The 19,738-nt window shown below is 48.8% G+C and overlaps 1 protein-coding gene across 2 annotated transcripts in view; it reads left to right on the top strand.

Moving 5' to 3' along the window:
• The window catches only part of TCEA3 (transcription elongation factor A3), a 46,867-nt gene extending 32,217 nt beyond the window's left edge, over positions 1-14,650 (top strand). The window contains exons 8-11 of one of the 2 annotated variants that reach the window (XM_018055597.1): positions 37-186; positions 10,334-10,480; positions 11,963-12,034; positions 14,537-14,650. In XM_018055597.1, the coding sequence (XP_017911086.1) occupies positions 37-186; positions 10,334-10,480; positions 11,963-12,034; positions 14,537-14,545 (378 nt within the window). In that variant the 3' untranslated portion in view covers positions 14,546-14,650. Of the gene's footprint in view, positions 1-31; positions 187-10,333; positions 10,481-11,962; positions 12,035-14,536 lie in introns of both variants that reach the window. The other variant, XM_018055592.1, reaches the window with a different exon arrangement.

Genomic DNA, 19,738 nt, shown 5'->3' with positions numbered 1-19,738 from the left:
TGAGTGTCTGGCTGGCCCTTGACTGCATCACATATCTACCAGGAGCTCAAGAGCACAGACATGAAGTACCGGAACCGCGTGCGCAGCCGCATCAGCAACCTCAAGGACCCCAGGAACCCCGGCCTGCGGCGGAACGTGCTCAGCGGTGCCATCTCCGCGGGGCTCATTGCCAAGATGACAGCGGAGGTGAGGGCGGGGCCGGGGCCCCTCCAGTCTTGCCTGAGGCTGAGAGGCAGAGGCTTGTGACACAGCGATGAGCCAGGGGCTACCTTAGCTAGGGACCATCTCGGATGCCCCATCCCTCAGGGCCTCTGGACTGTCAGAACAGTGAACACAGCTACCAGGTATTCAGAATTGCACTCATCGCTTCAGGCACATGGGCCAGTTTAGCTTCACACCGACAGAGGTAGAAATGTTTACCATCTCCAGTCTTACCGGTGGGGACACTGAAGTTCAGAGGATTTCACTGATTTGCCTGTGCACACAGCCAGAAAAGGGTGATGCCAGGAGCCAAACTGTTCAGCTCAGAGCATGTGCTCCTCCCTACTTTATTTTGTTTGTTTCTGTTTTGGCTGCGCCAGGTCTTCATTGCAGTGCAAAGGCGGCGCACGGGCTGTTGCTCCGTGGCACGTGGGGTCTTAGTTCCCCTTCACCTGCACCCGCCGCATGTTGGTCTTGTTCAGTTGCTCAGCTGTGTCTGACTCTTTGCGACCTCATGGATGGCAGCACACCAGGCTTCCCTATCCTTCACTGTCTCCCATAGCTCGCTCAAACCAATGTCCATTGAGTCGGTAACACTATCCAACCATCTCCTCTTCTCTTTCCCCCTTCTCCTCCTGCCCTCAATCTTTCCCAGCATCAGGGTCTTTTCCAATGAGTGGGCTCATTGCATCAGCTTGCCAAAGTATTGGAGCTTCAGCTTTAGTATCTCCTTTAGGATGGACTGGTTGCATGTCCTTGTAGTCCAAGGGACTCTTAAGAATCTTCTCCAACACCACAGTTCAAAAGCATCAATTCTTCGGTGCTCAGCTTTCTTTATAGTCCAACTCTCACATCCATACATAACCACTGGAAAAACCATAGCTTTGACCAGATGGACCTTTGTTGGTAAAGTAATGTCTCTGCTTTTTAATATGCTGTCTAGGTTGGTCATAGCTTTTCTTCCAAGGAGCAAGCATCCCCCATGTAGGAAGGCAGCTTCTTAACGACTGGGCCTCCAGGGAAGTCCCTCCTCCCTGCTTTGTGATCTGCCTCCCTCTTCTGCCTCGTTCAATCCTACATCTCATTCCCCAGCTCTGGGCCCAAGACTGAATTGGAGCCCCTGACTCTATGGAGCACAGCAGACATGTATACAAATATGTTTCATTCAGAGGTGGTGGCTGCCATGATAGAGCCACTGTGGGAACTTAATAGGAGGGAAGGATTGACCCAGAGGGAAGGGGTCAGTAAGGGAAGGAAAAGGGAACAAGCCTGTTTGAAGGAATATGTGCAGTGGTTAGAAGCTCGGGGCCTGCACCAAACTGCCCTGGTTTGACTTCTGCCTCTGCCACTGAGCTATGTGATCTTAGACCAGCCACCTAACCGCTCTATGCCTCAGTTTTCTCATCTGTAAATTGGGAATAACAGCTATCTCATGAAGGACAGAATGAGTTAACATATGTAAAGTGTTTAAAGGGGCTTCCCTGGTGGCTCAGAGGTTAAAGCGTCTGCCTGCAATGTGGGAGACCTGAGTTTGATCCCTGGGTTGGGAAGATCACCTGGAGAAGGAAATGGCAACCCACTCCAGTATTCTTGCCTGGAGAATTCCATGGATGGAGGAGCCTGGTGGGATACAGTCCACAGGGTTGCAAAGAGTCAGACATGACTGAGCAACTTCACTTAAAGTGTTTAAAAGGTTAAGACAAGTAAAGCCCTCCCCAGAATTAGTATATGCCAGGCCCATTTGATGGACAGGAGTTTGAGCAAGCTCCAGAAGCTGGTGATAGATGGGGAAGCCTGGCTTGCTACAGTCCATGGGGTCGCAGAGTTGGATATGACTGAGCAGCCGAACTGAACTGAACTGAGGCCCGTTCACCAGCCAATTCATGTAACCCTCATCACAGTGAAATATTATCCCCACTTTATGGCTGAGAAAACTGAGGCCACACTCAACTCATAAGTGAGATGAAGATTTGATCCCAGATCTGTTTATTTCAGAGTCTGTCTCGGAAAGACCTTTGCACACCCTCAGGTATGAGTAGCTCGTTGCTGCCAGCACTCAGGGGATTCCCTGAAAGCACACAGCGACGGGATAGCTAAAGTGCCACTAAATCCAAGAGCCCCAGAGAAGGGGCAGGGACGTGTCTTGGAGTCTGGATGTGCCTCTGTGTGTTTGGTGTTGGAGGTGTAGTGAGTGTGTGTGGGGTGGGTGTGTGGCATGTGTGAGGTGGTATGGATGTGTGGAGTGTGTAGTTGATGTAGTGTGCGTAGGTATGTGGTGTATGTGCTATATAACGTGTGCTGTGCTTGCTCAGTCGCTCAGTCGTGCCTTCCTCTGCAACCCAATGGACTGTAGCCCGCCAGGCTCCTCTGTCCATGGAATTTTCCAGACAAGAATTTTGGAATGGTTTTCCATACATTTCTGCAGGGGATCTTCCTGACCCAGGGATCCAACCCATCTCCTGCATTGCAGGCAGATTCTTTACCAGCTGAGCCACAAGGGAAGTCCCCCCACCCCAGCTTTAGGATAAAAATGGGAAACCTGGCACAGGTGAACAAGCATTGACTTTTTGCTTAGTTTAAAATATCTTTTTCGGCCACTAACAACATATACCGAGGGTTACACATGCAACTTGGCTTAACAGTATCCTCTTTCCTTGTGAGGTGGCGCTGCAACTTAAATGGGAACCCAGCCTGCATTTCCGTCTGTCTCTCACTCTGTGGCTCTGGGGTCCCTTTGCCTCTGTGTGTGAGTGTGTCATAAGAATGCTATCATCAGAGTGTCTTACAGGCGGTTGCAGAGACATTGGGAAACCAGGCCCTGGAAAACCAACAGCAAGGTGTAGACGTGAGTGTGAGCCAAGCCTGGCAAGTTCCCAGAAGCCGGAGGCTGGGACAGAGCTGGGTACCTGAACTAGGACAAAGGCTCCAGAAGTCTCAGCAAAGTAACCAGCCAACTCTGGCCCCATCCAAGGACTATTCGCTAGAACAGGGCAAGAGAATCAGGTGATCAACAGGCCGAAGAAGAGGCTGACCAGGCCAAGGACAGCAAGCCAGGACCACACCAGGCCTCCCCAGGGACTGCCAGTGCCAGCCACCGAAGGGCCCCTGCCAGCAACCCAGGGAACAGAGGTCCAGGGGGCCTTCTTCTTGGGGTCAGCTTCTACTCTAGGCAGGAAATTTCTATAAGAAATAGAGGATCGGGGCTTCCCTGGTGGCTCAGTGGTAAAGAATCCACCTGCAATGCAGAAGCCATGGGTTTGATCCCTAATCCGGGAAGCTCCCTCATGCTGAGGAGCAGCTAAGCCTGTGGGCCACAACTATTGAGCCTGTGCCCTAGGGCCCAGGAACCGCAACTACTGAAGCCTGTGTGCGCCCTAGAGCCCATGGCCTGCAGCAAGAGAAGCCACTGCAATGAGAAGCCCAGGCACCACAATGGGAGAGTAGCCCTCACTCACCACAACTGGGGAAAAGCCTTCGTGACAACCAAGACCTAGCACAGCCAAAATAAAATAATGAAATACAGGATCATTTTGGCTCCAATAAGAAAAATAACAGCTTGGACTGCAAAGAAAGCTGAGTGCTGAGGAATTGATACTTTTGAACTGTGGTGTTGGAGAAGACTCTTGAGAGTCTCTTGGACTGCAAGGAGATCCAACCAGTTCATTCTGAAGATCAGTCCTTGGAGGGACTGATATTGAAGCTGAAACTCCATTACTTTGGCCATCTGATGCAAAGAACTGACTCACTGGAAAAGACCCTCATGCTGGGAAAGATTGAGGACAGGAGAAGGGGATGACAGAGGATGATATGGTTGGATGGCATCACCGACTTGATGGACATGAGGTTGAGTACACTCTGGGAGTTTGTGATGGATAGGGAGGCCTGGCGTGCTGCAGTCCATGGGGTTGCAAAGAGTTGGACACGACTGAGCAACTGAAATGAACTGAACTGAACAGGACCACTGTTGCTCCAGTAAGAAAAATAACAGCTTGGGGTTGGGCTGCCTACTATGCTGTGGCTCAGAAGACAGGGGCTCCCATCAGAGAGAGCCTGGTGAAGCAGATCCCCACATGTGACTGGCTATCCCTCTCTGCCTCCTGGGTCTCCCTAACTCCCTTTCTATATCTCTTTCCTGGTCCACCTGATGCCCTCATGCTTCCTTCGTCTGGCTTTTCCTCTCACATCCAGGTGATTCAGAGAACGGGGTGGATTCTGAGATACCCGTTAGAACTGTTGAGTGGATACATTGACAGCCTGCAGGGAGAGGGGTTTTGTCTGCTCCCAGCATCAAGGCCAGTGCCTGCTGTGTCTTAAGTGCTCAACAAATATGTTTCAAATTCACCTTGTAGGTGACATGAAGATCCAGTGTCATTGCTTACTTCCCTCATTTTCAACCTTATTTTTCATATTACTGTACTGACTCCCAAGACGGGCGGGTCATGGTGGAGAGGTCTGACAGAATGTGGTCCACTGGAGAAGGGAATGGCAAACCACTTCAGTATTCTTGCCTTGAGAACCCCATGAACAGTATGAAAAGGCAAAATGATAGGATGCTGAAAGAGGAACTCCCCAGGTCGGTAGGTGCCTAACACGCTACTGGAGATCAGTGGAGAAATAACTCCAGAAAGAATGAAGGGATAGAGCCAAAGCAAAAACAATACCCAGCTGTGGATGTGACTGGTGATAAAAGCAAGGTCCGATGCTGTAAAGAGCAATATTACATAGGAACCTGGAATGTCAGGTCCATGAATCAAGGCAAGTTGGAAGTGGTCAAACAAGCGATGGCAAGAGTGAACATCGACATTCTAGGAATCAGCGAACTAAAATGGACTGGAATGGGTGAATTTAACTCAGATGACCATTATATCTACTATGCGGGCAGGAAACCCTCAGAAGAAATGGAGTAGCCATCATGGTCAACAAAAGAGTCCAAAATGCAGTACTTGGATGCAATCTCAAAAATGACAGAATGATCTCTGTTCATCTCCAAGGCAAACCATTCAGTATCACAGTAATCCAAGTCTATGCCCCAACTAGTAACGCTGAAGAAGCTGAAGTTGAATGGTTCTATGAAGACCAACAAGACCTTTTAGAACTAAGACCCCAAAAAGATGTCCTTTTCATTATAGGGGACTGGAATGCAAAAGTAGGAAGTCAAGAAACATCTGGAGTAACAGGCAAATTTGGCCTTGGAATGCGGAATGAAGCAGGGCAAAGACTAATAGAGTTTTGCCAAGAAAATGCACTGGTCATAGCAAACACCCTCTTCCAACAACACAAGAGAAGACTCTACACATGGACATCACCAGATGGTCAATATAATCAGATTGATTATATTCTTTGCAGCCAAAGATGGAGAAGCTCTATACAGTCAGCAAAAACAAGACCAGGAGCTGACTGTGGCTCAGATCATGAACTCCTTATTACCAAATTCAGACTCAAATTGAAGAAAGTAGGGAAAACCACTAGACCATTCAGGTATGACCTAAATCAAATCCCTTATGATTATACAGTGGAAGTGAGAATTAGATTTAAGGGACTAGATCTGATAGATAGACTGCCTGATGAACTATGGACGGAGGTTCATGACATTGTACAGGAGACAGGGATCAAGACCATCCCCATGGAAAAGAAATGCAAAAAAGCAAAATGGCTGTCTGGGGAGGCCTTACAAATAGCTGTGAAAAGAAGAGAGGCAAAAGGCAAAGGAGAAAAGGAAAGATATAAGCATCTGAATGCAGAGTTCCAAAGAATAGCAAGAAGAGATGAGAAAGTCTTCTTCAGAGATCAATGCAAAGAAATCGAGGAAAACAACAGAATGGGAAAGACTAGAGATCTCTTCAAGAAAATTAGAGATACCAAGGGAACATTTCACGCAAAGATGGGCTCAAAGGACAGAAATGGTCTGGACCTAACAGAAGCAGAAGATATTAAGAAGAGGTGGCAAGAATACACAGAAGAACTGTACAAAAAAGATCTTCACGACCCAGATAATCACGATGGTGTGATCACTCATCTAGAGCCAGACATCCTGGAATGTGAAGTCAAGTGGGCCTTAGAAAGCATCACTATGAACAAAGCTAGTGGGGGTGATGGAATTCCAGTGGAGCTATTTCAAATCCTAAAAGACGATGCTGTGAAAGTGCTGCACTCAATATGCCAGCAAATTTGGAAAACTCAGCAGTGGCCACAGGACTGGAAAAGGTCAGTTTTCATTCCAAGCCCAAAGAAAGGCAATGCCAAAGAATGCTCAAACTACCGCACAATTGCACTCATCTCACACGCTAGTAAAGTAATGCTCAAAATTCTCCAAGCCAGGCTTCAGCAGTACATGAACTGTGAACTTCCTGATGTTCAAGCTGGTTTTAGAAAAGGCAGAGGAACCAGAGATCAAATTGCCAACATCCGCTGAATCATGGAAAAAGCAAGAGAGTTGCAGAAAAACATCTATTTCTGCTTTATTGACTATGCCAAAGCCTTTGACTGTGTGGATCACAATAAACTGTGGAAAATTTCAAGAAATGGGCATACCAGACCACCTGACCTGCCTCTTGAGAAACCTGTATGCAGGTCTGGAAGCAACAGTTAGAACTGGACATGGAACAACAGACTGGTTCCAAATAGGAAAAGTAGTACGTCAAGGCTGTATATTGTCACTCTGCTTATTTAACTTCTATACAGAGTACATCATGAGAAACGCTGGACTGGAAGAAACACAAGGTGGAACCAAGATTTCCGGGAGAAATATCAATAACCTCAGACATGCAGATGACACCACCCTTATGGCAGAAAGTGAAGAGAAGCTAAAAAGCCTCTTGATGAAAGTGAAAGAGGAGAGCAAAAATGTTGGCTTAAAGCTCAACATTCAGAAAACGAAGATCATAGCATCCGGTCTCATCACTTCATGGGAAATAGATGGGGAAACAGTGGAAACAGTGTCAGACTTTATTTTTTTGGGCTCCAAAATCACTGCAGATGGTGATTGCAGCCATGAAATTAAAAGACGCCTACTCCTTGGAAGAAAAGTTATGACCAACCTAGATAGCATCTTGAAAAGCAGAGACATTACTTTGCCGGCTAAGGTCAGTCTAGTCAAGGCTATGGTTTTTCCTCTGGTCATGTATGGATGTGAGAGTTGGACTATGAAGAAGGCTGAGTGCCGAAGAATTGATGCTTTTGAACTGTGGTGCTGGAGAAGACTCTTGGGAGTCCCTTGGACTGCAAGGAGATCCAATCAGTCCATTCTGAAGGGGATCAACCCTGGGATTTCTTTGGAAGGAATGATGCTAAAGCTGAAACTCCAGTACTTTGGCCACCTCATGTGAAGAGCTGACTCGGAAAAAACCCTGATGCTGGGAGGGATTGAGGGCAGGAGGAGAAGGGGACGACAGAGGATGAGATGGCTGGATGGCATCACTGACTCGATGGATGTGAGTCTGAGTGAAGTCCGGGAGTTGGTGATGGACAGGGAGGCCTGGTGTGCTGCGATTCATGGGCTCGCAAAGAGTTGGACACGACTGAGCGACTGAACTGAACTGAACTGTACTGACTCCATGTGTCTTTGATGTGCTTCCTAAATAAGGCAGGCAAAGATAGGTAAATGGATTGGTGAGTGGGTAGATTTTTTTTTCCTGTTCTCTCTCTCTCTTTTAATTGAAGTTTTGTTGATTTCCTGGTCTGTTTCTTAGCTGGAACAGTCTGACCCTGGCCTGGTCTCCCACATTCCTCACCTTGAACCCACCCGAAATACCCTTCCCCAAACATGTTAGTCTTGTCCTCTGATCTCCCACATCTATTATTTTCTTCCTCTGGAATGTGCCATGCCCCTTGGGAAGTTGTGCTTATCTTTCAAGTCTGGTGAAGGTGTCAATTTATTTGATGAGCCTCCCTGCCCCCAGGCAGTTAGCCACTAGTCAGGCTTTTCCTGCACTTTGCAGGCCTTTGCTTTAGTTCCAAAGACCCTGATGCTGGGAAAGATTGAGGGCAGGAGGAGAAGGGGGTGACAAAGGATGACATGGTTGGATGGCATCACCGACTCAATGGACGAGTCTGAGCCAACTCTAGAAGTAGTGAAGGACAGGGAAGCCTGGTTTGCTGCAGTCCATGGGGTCGCAGAGTCAGACACCACTGAGCAACTGAACAACAACACTATCTTGCAATCTTAGGTGAATGCTTGGCTCTTTGACTAGATATCATTACCTGGAGACAGGAACCAAATCTTATCTTAGTCCACAGGGCTTAGGGGCGGTGGTGGACTGTCCGTGCCTCCCAGCTCCAGAGAGACGATTGTGTGTAGCTATTCCCAACTCTGCATTCAGTTCCTCACATTAGTAGCTTGAGAGGCTGTGGTGGGATTGTTTACACCACGGAAATTGGTAGATGCTACAAATCAGCCACCCGCTGTGGCCAAAGCCAGTTTGCCAGCATGTCAGTGCTATGAAAGGCATTCAAGGGATTCATATCCAATACCCTTTGAAAGAACAAATATATTATGCTCTGGAAAGTCCCCCAACATTAAAGTCAGCTGCTTTTTGCTGATACAGCCTGAGGTTGACTTGTGGGCTTTCCTAGTGGCTCAGCAGGAAAGAATCCACCTGCAGGCAGGAGCTGCGGAAACTGTGGGTTCGATCCCTGGGTCAGAAAGAGCCTCTGGAGAAGGAAATGGCAACCCATTCCAGTTTTCTTACCTGGGAAATCCTATGGACAGAAGAGCCTGGCAGGCTACGGTCTGCGGGGTTGCAAAGAGTCGGATACAACTGAGCATGATGACTTGTTTTGTATATACCCCTGCCATTGGTTAGGACCTAATCCTTGCATTCGACACAGTAGGAGTTAAGCATTCATGTACACAGGATAACTTGGGGGCACTAGTAAAAATGCATATTCCTGGGCCTGCCCTAGAGTTTTGGATTCATAGGAATCTGCATTTTATCAGGAAACACAATTGGTTATAATGCAGAAATCAGCACACAAAAATTGTTTGACCTTTGTACCAACTCTGTTCTCCACGGTTTAAGGGGTCAGGCTAAATGGTAGTAATTAAAATGTTTAGCCAGTGCCAAATCCTCCTTTTTTTTTTAAATTTGGTAACTGCCACAAGGTGTGTAGGATCTCAGCTTCCCGAGGAATGAACCTTGTCCACAGCAGTGAAAGCACCAAGTCCTAACCAGTGGACCACCAAGGAACTCCCTAGATTCTCTTTTAACATTAGGTTCCGGGAATTCCCTGGCAGTCCAGTGGTTAGCACTCCACACTTCCACTTCAGGGAGCATGGATTCCATCCCTGGGCAGGGAACTAAGATTCTACATGCTATGTGCTGAAGCCAAAAACAAAAAATTAGCTTCAGCCATCTTCCTCCCCCTAAACCGAGGCTAACTAGAGCTCTCTCCAGCTTGAGTGTCTCCCTCTCTTCTGGAAGAAGGTCAAGGCAAGTCAGATGTCTAGGGAGATAAACAAAACAAAAGGGGAGGACCTGAATAATGCAGAGACTGGGTGTCTACAGGGAGCTGACAAGAGATGGGAGGCTCTATTCTATAGGAACGTTATAGAAAAAGATGTTCCATGATGCAATCACAGTTGAGCAGTCAGTGGTGTGAACCTCAGGAGCCTCAGGTCCTGCTTGGGTGGGGTAGCCGCAGTAAGTTATAGAGAGTTGAGGCCAAGGTTCCCACCAGGCAGATTGGCCTGGCTGAACAATGATCACAGCTCAGACAGGCTTTCAGTCAAGTCCAGCCTGGAAGGACAAGGGGAACATCACAGATCACAGGGTCAGTGGTCAAATAAGCTTAAGCAGGAAGGTTCAGGCAGGTTCCTGAGGTCCTTGGCTGGCGCTGTGAGCGCCAGAGCTGAGGAAATGTACGAGACTGTTGACTCTGGGCGGATGCTGTCTGTCTCGTATTCTCCTGTACTTGCCCTACTGTACTTGGCCTGGTCAGAGCCTGGGGTTTGACCTGCCACCCAGAGGCAGAACGGGGACTCCTCTGGTAAAGCCTTGCCCCAGCCAGGACAGGGCCAGGCTTCCCTCCAGTCCAGAATGTCCCCCTCCCTCTGTTCAAGCTCCCTGAAACCCAGGTGTGGGGTAGGGCTCCTGGGGGCTCCCTAGCCCTGAAGGGCACACTCCTTTTTCTCCAGGAAATGGCCAGTGATGAGCTGAGGGAACTGAGGAATGCCATGACCCAAGAGGCCATCCGTGAGCACCAGATGGCCAAGACAGGCGGCACCACCACCGACCTCTTCCAGTGCAGCAAATGCAAGAAGAAGAACTGCACCTATAACCAGGTATGGCGTGGGGTCGGGGGACCAGAAAGAGCTGAGGGGCAAGCCAGCAGGGAGAAGGGGCTGTAACGCTAGGCTGCGGAGAGGGGCACGTCTTGGTTCACCAGCATGATACATCTGTGGCTTCTAGAAAAGATGCAGAGAGAAGCACCCAGAGAGAAGCACCCAGATCTATGTGAGGTGCGACCAGATCTGTCCTGCAGCCAGCATAAGAAGGACCAGACCTACAGGGGGCACAGAACTTCTGCAGAGTTACAGATGGTTGGAAGAGAACTTGGCAATAAAAACTCTGCTTCCTCAATTCACACACAGGGAGACTGAGGTCCAGAGGGGACAGGCTTTGTCTAAAGCAGCAAAGAGGGTTAGTGGCAGAGAGAATAATAAGCCCAGATCCAGACCTTTCTGCCTCCAGTCCAGCCAACTTGGTGGTAAACCCTATGGGCCTGAGCCCTGAGCCTTGAGGGTGAAGACCACTGCCCTGGCCTGGCCTCCTGTTTCTGGGTTACACATGCCCTTGAGGCACCAATATTCTTGGATTTGGATTAGTGCTCTGTTATTCTAGAACTCCATTCATTCCCCCATCTGCTTGTCAAGCAAGCACCTTGCCCCTGGGGACATGTGGCTGCAGCAGAAATATAGCAGTCAGCCCTGCCTTCCAGGAGTCCTTGGAGAATTCCCATGCCAGAATCCAAAGATGTGGTGCAGGTTCCTGCTCTCTGCAGAATTCTCTCTCCTGGGGTGTCACTGCTCTGCAGTGACAAGGCCGTGTTGTGCTGTGTCCTCCTGGCCCGCAGCTGGGCATGCTCATTAGCCAGGGACTCCCTCCCACCCCACAGATACCAGCTGACACCATTCACAGCTAAGAGTCTGCAAAGCCACAACTTGCTACATGTCATAGCCGTCCAGGGTGGGCTGCAGAAAATCAGAACAGCAGTTGTTAAATCCAGAAATGCCCGGGATTTGCTGGGGCAGACCTGGTTTCTGCACCTGAAGGGTCTAGTTAAACGGATAAGAGACCAGAAAACAACACTGAATATCCCCCATGACCTTCAAATCCTCTTTCCTCTCCGGGCTTCCGCTCTTCCACCTGTAAAATGAAGAAGAAATAGAATGATCCCTAAGCGTGCTTCCAGCTCACTCAGTTCTGATCCGAGAGGTACATCCAATAGGATGTGTTCATTTTTCCTGTAGGAGATGAGTCTTGAAGCAAGAGAAGAGAGATCAGTCAGTTCAGAATGATCAACAAGAAGAGTGCAGAGGTCAGGCTGAGCCAGTGAGATCCTGGAAGGGAGCCGATAGGCCTGCGAGGAGAGAGGAAAACATATGCACACCCAGTGGAGAGCTCAGTGATGAGGGCACTGCCAAAGTGGCGTGGGAATAACGGCGCCCACCTCTGTGATTTGACCTACTTCTATAGTGGGAGCCATGGCAGGTCCAAGAGCAGGGGGGTGATGTCACGAGTGGGCCCGCTCTCTTTTCTCTCAGGTGCAGACACGCAGCGCTGATGAGCCCATGACGACCTTTGTCTTATGCAACGAGTGTGGCAATCGCTGGAAGGTCTGTATGTCTGTATCTTTCTTCCTCCCCTGTCATCCTCAGGAGCTGCCCCACTTAAGAAGTAGTAGGCCCACAGCCCCAAATGGGGGCTGGCGGGGGGCGGTTTTGCCAGCCTGCACAGAGCAGGTCTGCAGAGCTGGAGATAGTGGTGCATTGTTGGGAAGGCAAGGCCAGAGGACACGTGTGTGTGCGTGTTTTCGTTTTGGAAAGCACCCAGCCAGGGTGGGGACAGTAGCCGGCATTTTATCACAGGATGGGCAAGTCTGTCATTTGAACACAGATGGAATCAGCCTCCTGAGATCCCAGGGGTTGCGGGGAGCGGGGGGGTGGGAAGGAAAAACAATAGCCCTCTGCACTTGGACCACACCTCTCTGCAAAGTGCTTCCACAGATGCTATTTCCTTTGAGCCCAGTCACAGCCAGGGAGGTGGGGACGACTGAGCCCTGTCAAATGGGCACTGCTCTCAAATGCACCCAGGTCGTCCTCCCCTCCTAAGGCAGCTCTGGAAAAGCCTTACATTATCCCAGGCTGTAACCCAGGCAGCCCCAGCACCCACAAAAGCGGCAGTTTTGTTTTCAGGCGTGGGAGCCAAGCAAAGGCTGCTCCTGGTGTGCTCCTTCCCACCTCATCTTCTGAACCACCCGAGTGTGGTCACATGATTAACGTCCCCTTCCAGTGCCATCTGATTTGCATGCGTGCTGTGTGAGGTCTGGGTCACCGGGTAGCCGGCAGGTTGTAAGGTACTTAGCAAGGACTGAGCGTGAGGCTGGGAGTCAGGAGCCCTGGTTTCCGTCTCCACTCTGCCCTACTCGCTGTGTGACCCTGAGCATGTCACCCACCTCCTAGAGCTAAAGGGTGATGCTAACACCTTTCTCCCGGGCTGATTATGAAGACTATCACATACACACACATGCTTTGCAGCAACTACGAGAAATGTTCCTTCATAATATTACTCTTACTTTGAGATGAGGAAATTAGCTACTGAAATGGTTAACGAGCATAAAGTCTCAGGGTCTGGAGCACAGAAAGACAGTGCTCCAAATTCCTGATCGATTGACCTTTCTATGACTTTATGAAGGGCCTTGATGGCCCTGGGGCCTCATAAGAACTGCCATGTTTTTTTAGGGTAAAAGTCAGATGATTATGTATTTTCTTCTTTCATTCACCTGTTGAGCACTTAGAGGTGAAGCCAGGATAATGGCCTACTGGTTTCAAGCACGGGCTTGGGTATCAGGCTCAAATCCTAGCTTTATCACTCACAAAGTGACTTTGCCAAGTGCCCTGAACTCTCTAGGCCTGGATTTCCTCATCTATAAAATAAGGGTAGGAATATAGCCCACAGAGCTTTTTGAGGATTAGAGTAGGTAATATACGTAAAAAATTAACAGGGCCTCTGACAGCTTAAATGGTATCTTTGTCAAATTAGGGAAAGGTGTTCTTCCTCCAGATAGATGTAGCCTTGCACTTGGGTCCAGAACTTGGGAAACAGCAGGGATGGAGTTTCAGCCCAAACCTGCTCCTGTGGGGAGGCTCTCTTGTGAACAACCTGTACAACCACACAAAAAAGTCCTGAGCATATATGTGCCTGCTACACAGAAACCACCATTCTTATTATTCAGTTGTTACCTGTTAGTATTATGGGAACTTGCAAGTCATTTAACCTGTCTGAACTGCTTCTTTCCCTGTGAAAATGCAAGTATTATAATGGTGCTTATCTCACAGGGTAACTATGAGGAGAAAATGAGTTGATATATGTTAATACTGGTTAGCCCAGAGTAACTGCTCAATAAATAGGAGCTTTTGTGAGTGTTACTGTTGGGCAAAAGACATTATACATGCTCCAAACCCAGCTCCTCCTCCCTGATTCCCAGAGAGAAACTGGAATTTGGAAGTTGGAGAGGCAGGTCCCACTAGAGGTGGCAGCTACGTGGCTTCAGACAAAACATCCAAGTAGTGTCCGCTGCCATGTGAGATGCCTGCTGTCTAACCAAGCTATGAGTAATAATCATGGTGATGTTTCTGACCATAAATTGAGAGCCCACCACATGTCCGGCATCAAATTTCCATTCATTGCTTATCTTTTTCTTCACGGATTGGCATTATGGTCCCATTTTACAGATGAGTGATCTGTTCAGGGTTGCACCACTAATAGTGACAGGGCGGGGATCTGGACTGGTCTGTGTGGCTCCAGGCTTCCCAGGTGGCTCAGAGGTAAAGAATCTGCCTGCCAACGCAGGAGACGCAGGTTCGATCCCTGGGCTGGGAAGATCCCCTGGAGGAGGAAATGGCAACCCACTCCAGTGTTGCCTGAAAAATCCCATGGACTGAGGAGCCTGGCGGGCTACAGTCTACGGGGTCGCAGAGTCAGACATTGAGTGAATGAACACAATCCTGCGTGGCTCCAGACCCCACCTCCCCTTTCACATCCCCTCCACGTGCCTTTACCCTCTTTGAGTGGTGCAAAGAAAGTTCTAAAACGCTGTTGCCTTCTTGGTTTTGTAGTTCTGCTGACAGAACCACCAATCGGGATTTCAGTGAACAAGGTGAGGAAGAACAGAGAGAAACCACCAAGCCCTTCGTAAACTGGAGAAAAATAAAAATTAAAATGAAGAGAAATGCTGAACTCTGAATGGGGCATTAGGGACCAGAGGGAGAATTCTTTTGCAAATTAATAATCATTTATCAATAGGGATAGGCTTCCCAGGTGACTCAGTAGGTAAAGAATCCCCCTTTTGATTCAGTAGTTGCAGGAGACGCGGGTTCGATCCCTGGGTCGGGAAGATCTACTGGAGGAGGAAACGGCAACCCACTCCAGTATTGTTGCCTGGAAAATTCCGCAGACAGAGGAGCCTGGTGGGCTTCAGTCAATGGGGTCACAAAGGGTTGGACACAGCTGAGCAGAGTACAGCAGGAGCACATTGATGGGCACCGGCTAATGGGGGAGGCTAACTGGGGTGTGATTCTAAGCCCATGTGGACAGACCTCTTGCGGAAACTCAAGACTTCAGAGCCCCAGAGCTAAGGTGCAGTACATTTGACAGTAGCTGGCAGACCTTTGCTTTGAGTCCCTTCCCTCACATCTGAACCTCTCAGCCTTTTCTGAGTTGAAAAATACCAGACTGACTCAGATCTTACCCACTCCACTGTGAGTCACACGTGCGGAACAGTTGGCACACGGCATCACATTTGGCTAAGGCAGACATGACTTCCATACCGTGTAGGAAGATCTCTTCCCCGCCCCTCATCTCTTCTCAAACGCTCTGGTCTTCCCTGTTCCTGGCTGATCTGGGGGCAGGGCTCTGAGGACTCCAGACCTGGTCCCTCTAGGCAGGCCATACATCATCTTGAGCTCAGGGTTTCTGAGTGAAGAAGCAGTGCCTGAGTTTGGCGGCCCCTGGGAGATCCTGAGCCCTGGAACACATCCAGGCCCAGGCAATGCGTTCCTCACCGCTCTGTTGTGGCCTGAGCTACAGAGGAAGTCTGCAGGGCACAAGGCCCCTGTTGTGCTTCTCCCACGATGAAGCTGGCTTGCTTTTTAAGCCAATAGGAAACTTGAGGCAAAGCTGGAAGCTTCTGAAAAAGCCCTGGGAGCAGGTCTGTGCATCTGTCCTGAGTCTCAGTCTCTCACTGTCCCTGGCCTTCCAGCGGCCCTGGGCTGAGCCTCCTGGACACTTGTTTCCTGAAATAGCTAACTCGTAAGAGCTTGTGAAGCAAAAAGAGGCTTCCTGGGTGGCTCAGTGGTAAAGAATCCACCTGCCAATGCAGGATACACGGCTTCGATCCCTGGGTCAGGAAGATCCCCTGGAGAAGGAAACGGCAGTCCACTCCAGTATTCTTGCCTGGGAAATCCCACTGTCAGAGGAGCTTGGCAGGCTATAGTCCCTGGGGTCGCAAAAAGTAGGACACCACTTAACGACTGAGCTTGCAGAAGCTTGGGAACTCCTGGGAGCTTGGGCAAGTCCCTTAACCTCTGAGTCATTTGCTTACTCGTTAAAAATGGGAGTGGGCCTAGTGCCTGCTTCATAGCATTTCCGTCTGCCTTGGGGCTCACTCTTAGGGCAGCTTTTTTGCGGTAACTTCAGCTCACGTTTCTTATGTGCCCTGGCATCATCCACTCTGGAATTTATTATCACTTTCCTCTTTCTATCCAACCGCCTCTTCCTATAGATGAAGCCTGTAAATAAACTGTGTACAGCCACCATCTCCAGCTTTTTAGCAGTCAGATGTGGGATGGGTCCTTTGGGAAGATGGAAAATTCACTCACAGAAGATACAATACCCAAAGCTCATAAGTATCAGATCCAAGACTGAAACTCTGGTCTTCTGCTTCCTGTCATTGTGCTCGAGGCTATGAGAGATGCAGGGCCAACCACAGTGCTCTGCCCCTACCTTCCAGGAACCCTCAGCCTGGCAGGCAAAGAAACCCACAGACACAGACTCCACACCAGATGGGATGATGGCATGTGATACATGCCTGAGGTGTGGATATTACCTGCAGGAAGGCAGAGCGACGTTGCTTAAGATACCCAGGTACTTCTTCAACTGTAATAAGGGTGGGAATCCCCTGAGGATCATGTTAAAATACAGATAGGATTCAGTGGGTCTGGGGTGGATCCTGAGATTTTTTTCATTTCCAATAAGCTCCCAGGTGATTCCACCGACCACACTTTGAGTAGTCATGGTTGAGATATCTAGACTTTTCTCTGCAATATCTTAAGCCTCCCTCCAAATGTCTAGAAATCAAAAGCAGAGGGCTTCCCTCGTGGCTCAGTGGTAAAGAACCTCCCCACCAATGCAGGAGACATGGGTTCGATCCCTTAGGTTTGATCCCTGATTTGGGAAGATTCCACATGCCATGGGGCAACTAAGCCTGTGCGCCACAACTATGGAGCCCACGTGCCCAGCTACTGAAGCCCAGGAGCCCTAGAGCTGGGGCCCTGCACCAAGAGAAGCCACCAGAAGGAGACCCCGCACACTGCAACTGGAGAGGAGCCCCGCTCTCCAAAAGTAAAGCCCGAGCAGCAAGGAAGACCCAGCACAGCCAAAATAAATAAATAAAAGCCCACGCACCACAACAAAGAGTAGCCCCCACTCACCACAACTAGAGAAAGACTGAGCACAGTAACAAAGACTCAGTGCAGCCAAAAGTAAAAACACATAAATTGTTTTAATATATAATTTTTAAAAAATAGCAGGCAAGGGAATACTCAGTGGATGATGGAAGTATGTCAAAAGGACACAGAAATCACCTGGTCAAAGCTCCCATTGGGAAAATAAGGACTCAGTAGATCACCCCTCCCCAAAATGGATTAAACAACAACAAAAAATGCAGACCAAAATATCAACCATTATTGACATAATAATGTCAATAAATGTTACTTTGGGGCTATTTAAAGATGGCAGCCTGGGCGATCTTCAGCACTCACTTCTCCATCTGAATATCCATTGTGCTTCTGGTATCACAGGGATTTACAGCAAAGGAAAAAACACAAAACTGAATCTCCACCCTGAATAACCTTACTGTTTACAAAGGAGATGAGTCAGAGTAAACAACAGAACAACAAGTCTCCAGTTCCCACATCTATGCAGTTCACATCCACGTTCACAGGAGGACACAGGAAAGCATGAATAGGCCTCAGAGACTGTCGGTCAGCAGGCATCAGGACCTTCCCAACCAGTCTTCCTGTGTCCACTCGGGACCCCCTCCAATTCATGCTCTCCACTGCACTGACCAGAATAGGCTTTTTGAAACTGCAAGTCTGATCACGTTGCAGACCCCCTCTCCATCACCCCCCTTTACAGCCCTCCACGTTTTCCCACTGCTTGTGGCAGAGCCTACAAGGTCCTGCAGTGCTGGCCTCGGCCTCTCCTTGACCCTCTGTGCCCCAGCCACACTGGTCAAGCTGTGCTCTTTATCACGTGGGCTTTGCATTCACTGTTGTCGGGAACACGTGGTTTAACCCCAGTTCAGTTCAGTCGCTCAGTCGTGTCCGACTCTTTGCGACCCCATGAATCGCAGCACGCCAGGCCTCCCTGTTCATCACCATCTCCCGGAGTTCACTCAGACTCACGTCCATCAAGTCCGTGATGCCATCCAGCCATCTCATCCTCGATCGTCCCCGTCTCCTCCTGCCCCAAATCCCTCCCAGCATCAGAGTCTTTTCCAATGAGTCAACTCTTCGCATGAGGTGGCCAAAGTACTAGAGTTGCAGCTTCAGCATCAGTCCCTTAAAAGAACACCCAGGGCTGATCTCCTTCAGAATGGACTGGTTGGATCTCCTTGCAGTCCAAGGGACTGTCAAGAGTCTTCTCCAACACCACAGTTCAAACCCATCAATTCTTCGGGGCTCAGCCTTCTTCACAGTCCAACTCTCACATCCATACATGACCACGGGAAAAATGATAGCCTTGACTAGACAGACCTTAGTGGGCAAAGTAATGTCCCTGCTTTTGAATATGCTATCTAGGTTGGTCATAACTTTTCTTCCAAGGAGTAAGCGTCTTTTAATTTCATGACTGCATGGTTTAACCCCATGCCCTCCCTAATTTCGAAGATGAAGAGAGTGTGAGCTGCAAGGGAGTTAGTATTAACTCTACCTCCCCCGAAGGCTTCCTAGGGGCAGAGAATGCTACCTTTGGGTGGGGGGGAGGGGAAGGATGACCTTAAGGGAAACAGAAGCAACAGACAGGCTCACCAGGAATGCTAGGGCCAAAAGACCTTGAAAAACACAGTCAAGATCCTACAATCAGTTTAGATGATTTCAAGTGTTACAGAAACCTGAAATACTATAGAAAAGTCTTAGTAGTCTCATCCAGACTGCCAAATTCGGTCTTAGATCTGGGGGTCCCTTTTTTTCTTTTTTTTTTTGAGCTTGAGACTTAAGTCTCCAAGTGCCTATCTGGTTATCTCCTCCAAGTACCCCACTGGCCCTCTCAGTCCAGTCCATCACAAACTGAGTTCACATCTTCTCTTTGTTAAATCCCGTCTTCTCTTTTCTGTTTGTCAACTGTTTCCTTACTTAGAACCATCTTTGATCCTCTCCCCTTGTCTTCTTCAGTTATCAGTTCTAGAGTCTCCCTTGCCCAATCCTTCTCTCCACTGCCACCATCAACATTTTCTCTCAGGTGGTTTTTTTTTTTTTTTTTTTTTTGATTGATGCAAAGGCCTCATACTCAACTCAAAACACTCCCAACTCAAAACACTCCCTACCCAGACTTCCCTGGCAGTCCAGAGGTTAAGACTCCGAGCTTCCAATCCAGGGGGCACAGGTTCAATCCCTGGAGAGGGAACTAAGATCCCACAGGCTGTGCAGTATGGCCATAAAAATAAAAATACACCCCCTACCTTACCTGCATGAGCCATGCATGCCTCTAAGCATCATTCCCTCAGTCATTTTCAGTGGATTTTCACCAGCTGTCCTTGGTCTGACTTTAAAAGTTCCTCTCTGCCTGCCTGTCTTTAGTGGTTTATCTTCCACCCTTGCTGCCTCTTATGCTACAGCCAGCCTAAGGGAGGTATTTGTCCTGTTCTTGCAAACCTGACGGACCTTCCCAACTGTGGCTGCCTATTTTGACCCCACCCCCATCCCAGTCTAAATCTTACGCTTTCTTCGAGGCTCATGTCTTCTACGAAGTCTTCTCTGATCCCCTGGCTGAAATATTATGGTTCCTCAGAATTTCTACAGTACTATGAAATGCTAATAATT

This window comes from Capra hircus, chromosome 2, assembly GCF_001704415.2.
Source record: "Capra hircus breed San Clemente chromosome 2, ASM170441v1, whole genome shotgun sequence".
NCBI classification, from domain to species: Eukaryota; Metazoa; Chordata; class Mammalia; order Artiodactyla; family Bovidae; genus Capra; species Capra hircus.
The sequence above is the reverse complement of the archived record's forward strand: the minus strand, read 5'-3'. Positions and strand labels throughout refer to the sequence as shown.